Source organism: Lepisma saccharinum, unplaced genomic scaffold (assembly GCF_977018435.1).
Source record: "Lepisma saccharinum unplaced genomic scaffold, izLepSacc3.1 HAP1_SCAFFOLD_574, whole genome shotgun sequence".
In the NCBI taxonomy this organism is placed as follows: domain Eukaryota; kingdom Metazoa; phylum Arthropoda; class Insecta; order Zygentoma; family Lepismatidae; genus Lepisma; species Lepisma saccharinum.
Genome location: NW_028143247.1, coordinates 35,053 through 41,837, shown reverse-complemented (window position 1 = coordinate 41,837; position 6,785 = coordinate 35,053). Strand labels below are relative to the sequence as shown.

At 51.8% G+C, this 6,785-nt stretch overlaps 1 protein-coding gene across 1 annotated transcript; it reads right to left on the bottom strand.

Moving 5' to 3' along the window:
* Positions 1 to 1,622: 1,622 nt before the first annotated feature.
* Positions 1,623 to 2,906, bottom strand: LOC145983035 (uncharacterized protein F54H12.2-like). Its single transcript, XM_083116317.1, has one exon. The coding sequence runs from the start codon at positions 2,904 to 2,906 to the stop codon at positions 1,623 to 1,625; it is 1,284 nt and encodes a 427-aa protein (XP_082972443.1).
* Positions 2,907 to 6,785: the final 3,879 nt, after the last annotated feature.

The window sequence follows — 6,785 nt, the reverse complement described above, 5'->3', positions numbered from 1 at the left end:
AGCATGAGATGGTGTTTGGAGAACAACGTCATGGTACCGATGGCCATACACTTCTCCTGACCTGCAACCTCGCCTTCTTCTTCACCGGCGATGTCAGGTTTCAGGTCGAAGCTGTACCTCTCGCCCGACTTGAAGTATCGCGCCATAGGGGCGGGATCGAGCGCTAGGAATTTTCGGAACACGTTCCACTCGACGGCGATGTCCAGATGGTGAGATCGAAGGAACACGCAAGGAACGCATCCTGCTTCCCTGCCGCCACCGAAAACACGTCGATAACCGATCAGGATGCATTTGGTTTGCGACGGAGTGAGATACTCGATGCTGGGTAGCAGGAACAGACCGTCTCCACCGTCGGAACGTACTCTGCTGCTCTTTTTGGTCCCTTGGATGTAGGCGAAATCGTTGTCTTCTTCTTCTTCTGGTGCTCTCCCCCGGCTGTCGCCGCTCTCCGCTGTCAGCATTGCTGAACCTCTTCTTCGCACTTCCGTCTCCGACATCCTCCCTCTCCTCTCAACTCTCTGCCACATCCACGTCTCGCTCTCTGTACTTATGTGACTGCCGCTCCCGCCGCCAGCGCCGCCGCCGCCACGTCATCGATGGGGTGGCGTCACCAGACTCACTGCTCGACGACGACGACATCTGCTGCTACTGAAACAACAAGGAGGGGGAGGGTGAGACAGAGTATCTGTTTTTGTTACCAATTGTTGTTCATGATGATACGTCTGTCTTTTGTAATTTCCACCAATGCGTCGCGGAGCAGGTACTCGATTCTAGGAGGGTGGGAACGTGATGTGCTTTGGAAATCGTTGTCTTTTTCTTCTGGTGCTTTCCCGCTCTCTATTACAGCAACCGTCTGCTCCATCATAGCTGAACCTCTTCCTCTTCTTCGCACGTCCGTCTCCGACATCCTCCGCTCGACTCTCTGCCACATCCACGTCTCGCTCTCTGTACTTATGGAACTCGCTGTTCGACGTCATTTCCTGCTGCTGCTGCTGCAACAACAAGGAGGAGGGGTGCGTTTGTGGCTGTTGTACCGTGGGCGGCAGATCTGGTTGCAATGTGTCTGCAGTGGCGACGCTCTGCAGGGTGATCGGAAATAGCGGTTTATCAGGCGCACTACTTTTTGATCATTTTGCGTGAAACAATCGGTGAAATGCGAGTAAAACGGATATTCCGACGTTGACAGACATGCATGATGCAGGTACACGCAACAGTACTGTCCGCACACTGTGCTGAGGAAGCCCTGCAGTTGTCAAGAGTTGCTCCCCCACCGGATGCAATTGCGGTCCAAAAAGCGACGAAAGGAGGGTCGGATAGGTTCGATCCCGTAGGAATCAAAGTACCGTCCGTAACCCTGGGCGTCCACGTGTATGGCGACCCAATGTTGACCCTCTTTGCCGTATGGGTCGGTGTTGGCCACGAACACTGCAGGTTTCTTCACGACGACGACGTCGGCCAACATGTCGCTCGGATACACCCCTTGGAAAGCAGCCCGGGTTGCGTGGTTTCCAGCGAGGGCATCATGGATCTGGGTCGTGTTCATCGTCCAAATAGTTCACATGTGGGCAGTGAACACTGTTTTATAATTCTTCTTCTTCTTCTTCTTAGCGATCTTTGGTGGACTACCCGTCGTGGTTAAAGATGACACGTCTGTCTTTTGTAATTTCCACCGATGCGTCGTAGAGCAGGTAGATCAGACACGTCATCGCCCTGCTGAGAGGGTTCTTGAATCGTGCCTCGATGCGGAGTTCACCCTTTTCCGGAAGACTTCTACAGCTGTTGTCGTCGGCGAGATCCGGTGTCAGTAGGTAACACAGCATAAAGTAACCGTTTGCAAACATCTCCCTGGTGATCATATGACCTTTGTCGGAGTGATGGATGTTCGTCCCAGTGAAGAGTGTCTCGTAGCCTCGGGTGATCGCTCCACGCTCGAAATCCATTTCCAACGGTGCAGTCTGAACGAGCTGTTCTCTGACGTAGAGTGCAAAGTAGTTGAGGGACTCCGGCGTCAGGTGGAACGGGTTCGTGTTGGGAGTCCCCACGAACGCGTTGTTGGGCACCATTGTGAAGAGCAGGAAGGTCGGTATCGTGCCGTTGGTGATGTTGTTCAATGTCAGCGACTTTCCGCCCGAAGGAACAGTGAAGGTTTTCAGCTCCGAACGCTTGAAGAAGTATTTTGCGTTGCTCTTCTGTAACGCCATGCTGTGCGCCACCAGGAACGATGGGCTGATCGTGAAGTGGTTCACGTAGAGAGCTGCTTTCAGGATCTGGATTGTCACCGGCGAGGTCGCACCTTCTCCCCAAATGTAGAATTCATTCTTCGCCTTGGTCAGCACCACCTTCATGTCCACGTCATTCAGAAGGTACCGCTCCTGATTGAAAAAGTCCACGTTGAGTGTCGAAATCAGTTCCACCTCATTCTGGATTTCGCTCGTGTCGGCATCGTTGGCGCTCCCACCTTGGAACAATTCCCAACGCTTCTTAAATCCTTCGTTGGTGGTCGTGTTGGGTTCGTTATTTGTGTCCAGGTAGAAACCACTCGACGTAAGGTGAGTGTGCAGAGCATCCTTTCCAAAGTTGACCACGTTGGTGAGATACGACTTATAGGGGTAATTGGTGCTAGAACCTGTCACCAACGTGTTGTTCAGGTAGACGCTAATTTGACTGAAGAGCGAGTGTTCCACATTGTTCACCACACCCCACTTCTTTGTTTCGGCTGCGTTGTATGTCAACAACGTTCCATCCGGTTTAGTCATCCGACACGTAACACCAAGACGTGTTGTTGGCAACCATCTGTAGGAATTGCTTGGTCCCTTGCTGAGAAACTGATAAACGGTCGCATTGTCCATCGACGAGATGGGGTGACATATTTCCTGGAAGTTCCTGTAATCGCCGTCTGGAGACATGGTTCCTCGAATATATCCATCTCCGGTAACATTCCCTCCATGGTCATTGCGCTCGCTCGCGAGATCCACGTCGGGTAGCACAAACCCTTCGACTGGAATCTTCGACTTGGTTTCAGTGCCTTTATAACGTTCTAGTCTCTCTCTATACTAGGGTGCGGAGAATAGGTCCGTGAAGGTTCTTCGGTTGTGGCCGCGACGACGACGACGACGGTGCACTACGGTGCACTACGGTGGATGTCCTTCGCTTCCTCGTCGTTGACGTCTTAATTTTTGGGTTGCGTGCTGTTCTTCTTCTTCTTCTTCTTGGTCCGACCAACCTCGTCGTCGTCGTCGTCTTTCGTGCTCGTTTGCGTGGTCTGTTCAACCGCCTTCGTTTGATGCCCGAACCTGTCATCTGCTTCACTTTCGCCTCAGCCTTGTTCTGTAGATTTGTCCTGGACTCGTGCAGACGCTTCCGTACAATGTCGCGGACTGGTCCTTGCGACGTGGCGACATCTCCTAATATATTTGCTCCGGTCCGCAACGCTTCCTTACCCAACGCTTTAGCACCAGACACCACCAGCGGTTTCACCGTGCGGAACAACCAGGGGAAAAAAGAACCTAATATGCCGTGTCCACGTTGGTACCTTCTTCCCTGGTAGTACGGACCCACACCGCGACCGGTTTGAGCCTGGAAGGTATAGTAATCGACGATCGAATTGGTCATCGTGACGGACTTTCTCCGAATGTCCATCTCTACTAACGTCTCGATCTTTTAAGGATCTCTCTGCTGCCGCCTTTGTCGAAAGTGTAGCACCACTAGGGATGGTATGTTGTTGGCGTGAAAAGGTAAGGGTTCGTTTTTATCGTTCCGGAACTCGATGTCGATGGTTTCGAAGGTGTATTTGTCGAGCGGGTGATAGTACACTCTGTCAAACTTGTGATGTGCCACGGTGCGGTTACCCAACATCGAAAAATCCTGGGAAATCACTCGCAACAGGCGGGACCTGACGTCCCCGGTGATTTGGTGCTCGATAATGTCGCAATACACAAAGACCAGCTGGCTGTTGAATGGTGTGACCGTGGGTGGGACACCGTGAAAGACGGATCTACCATCTTGATCCACCTTGTCGAGGTTGTATCTCAGGGCACTCGCGGTATTGATCATGTCGTTCTTTGTACCTTCCGCATCCCCCTTGTCCGGGAGGAGATTGTGAATGTTGGCCAACAGTTCGGTCGGGGAGGTGTACAGTTGCGGCGGTAGTTCCAGGATTTGATCGTGAAGACCGATCTTGATTGTGTTTCTTGTGGAGAGTACCTTCACGTTGTACGGGTAATTGTAAGACTTTCCACCTCCGCCACCGCCGCCGTCGCCACTTTCATTCATCTTCCTTTTCTTGTGATCCGGTGGAGGCACGCGTATCACGTTAGGGTCATCTTCCGTGGTCTTCTTCTCCTCCTCACCACCACCACCACCACCACTATCATCTAATTTTCGTGACACAGATCCACGTCCTACGTTCGAGTCTTCCTCCTCCTCCTCAGGGGTGGGTATCAGCGTTTCTCCTGGAATCGGTAACGTCATGCCATAGTAGAGGTCGACGTCATCTCTCTTTTCTCGTTCTCCACGCACTTTTTTTCTTCTCCTTTCGTCTTCCTCTTCGTCTTTGTGCACACCTTTCCCAAAGATTGCCTCTATGTTGCTGATGAAATCGTCGATGTAGGAGCGCATCTTCTCGCGAGGTTCGTGTTTCAGCGCATCGAACATCATCATCGTGAACTCCGCCACGTGGTCGTACTGCATGACAGGGAACTTCAAGAGTAGAGTCTCGTCCAAACGAACTACGTTGTCGAAATACAATGGGTAGAGAACCTCGGACAGACCCACTTCCCACCCCGGACCCAACTCTACGGGTTCCGGTAGTTTGGTCGTGTACCGGGCGATAGTGTTTCCGGGAAAATAATCCATTGAACTGTTGGACGGTAGGAACATCATAAATTCGTCGGACTCCATGGTTCTTGTTCTACCTCGTTCGCCGAATGTCCTCTTCGCCTACCCAGGAGGAAAATGACATGGGGTAGCCGAGCCACTTGACTATATATTCGCGTTTCCCGTTACGAGTGCGACGTTGAAGGATCCGTTCGTTACGATACTCTTTGTCTTCGGGAACAATGATCTTCTGTAGTTCCTCAGCGTAAAAGGAACCCTCCAACACGTTTCCCTGTAGGTCCTCGACCAGATACACCGGTACAGGGTGATGTTGTATCGTTCGGTGAACCTTGAAATGTTCACGCGACCAATTCGGTACGTACCCCTTTTCGAAGGGGAGTTTCAACTTGCTCACGCGAACCATATCGCCCACTCGGAGATTTGTATTTGTTTTTGTAGCTTGCTGCATACCTCTCCCTCCTTTCGTCAGGTTTTTCCACACCGTGTATATGTTACCTTCGTTCACATCCGCCGGCGTCATGCCTACACTTCTGTGGTACGAGTGGTTGTACCCTTCCACGAGTTTCGGAAGAACGTCGGTGTACTTGTATGTACCGCGAGCTGTGAAGTACTTCCACATTCGAGTCTTTAACGTTCTGTTAAATCGCTCCACTACGCTCGCTTTCATGTCCGTGTTTCTGGGTATCCGATGTTCTATCCCTTTCTCTTTCAGCAGTTTCTGGAAATGCGTGTTTTTAAATTCGGAACCTGCATCCGTCTGTAGAACCAAAGGTTTACGACCCTCCTCCTTCCGCAGTATGGCGGCGAACCCTCGTGTCACCTCCGGACCTGTTTTGTTTTTCAACGCCACGGCGGACGCGCGTTTTGAAAACACATCGATCACAGTCAACAGATACCTCCAACCACGATTGTACCTTTGAAGGTTTTGCATGTCGTTGAGATCCGCCTCCCATAGGTCGTCCATGTTTGTCACGTTGTACCTACTTCTGGGGTAATGGATGCGTTTCGGTCGGTGCACGGTGTACGTATCCTGTTGTTAGAGCCACTCCCGCACCTTCTTCTTCGGGATCCGTCTCCCTGTCGCCTCCCAGAGTTTCTCCGTCGTCGTGAAGGACTCCCCCTTCTCGGGAGCGTAGTAGACGTCGTGAAGCGTCTTGTTCACATCCTCAGCGGCTCCCATGCTACGTGTTTCGACCAAGGTCTCCTTGTTCCTACGGGTCGTCTTCGTAGTCGAAGTTTGATAGGTGTTCTCTCTTCTCTTTTCTTCTTCTTAACTCTCCGTTTCTCCTCCTCCTCTTCTTCTTCTTCCGTTGATTCAAACTCCTCCCCCGCTTTCGGCCACGACCACCGTTCCGTCTGTGCGAATGGAAACTGTCTCGGTGGCGTCTCGATCTTTTTATCTTCTTCTCGTTTCACCTTTGCTGGCGTCGCGCTGTCTCCACCCCCATCACCTTCCACCACAACAGGTATGCTCACCGGTACCTCCCCTCTCCGAATCACGCGCAGATACTTGTCCAAGGTCTGTCGATACAGTGACCACTTTTGGTGATCGTCCATGATTTTAGAGCGAAGGATTTTTTGCATCTCCTGATCGAGATCCGACAGTTGTGCATTCAGGTCGTTGCCTTTTAACTTGTCGAACTGATCCGGGGTCATCATGATCAGTTTTCTGTACTGTGTCGACGACGCCATGTCTCTCTTACCGATTCAGGAGTGTTCCCAGCAGACCGCTAATCACGCTGCCCAACAGCACAGGAAGGAACCCTCCTTTTTGCACAAGAAGACGTTTTCGATGCCGCAGCGGCACCTTCTTGCTGGCGAGCTTCCGCAACACGTTTTTGTATTGTCTCAACTTGCGCTTGACCACCTTCGTAACGGGTACGTTCTTGTTCAACACGTTCAGGCAACACTCGGACAGGGCGTTCACCAGTTTCGGATCCGCCTCCTTG

Excerpts from the sequence above, each read along its gene's own strand:
- LOC145983035 (XM_083116317.1), bottom strand. The coding sequence starts at position 2,906 with ATGTCTCCAGACGGCGATTACAGGAACTTCCAGGAAATATGTCACCCC.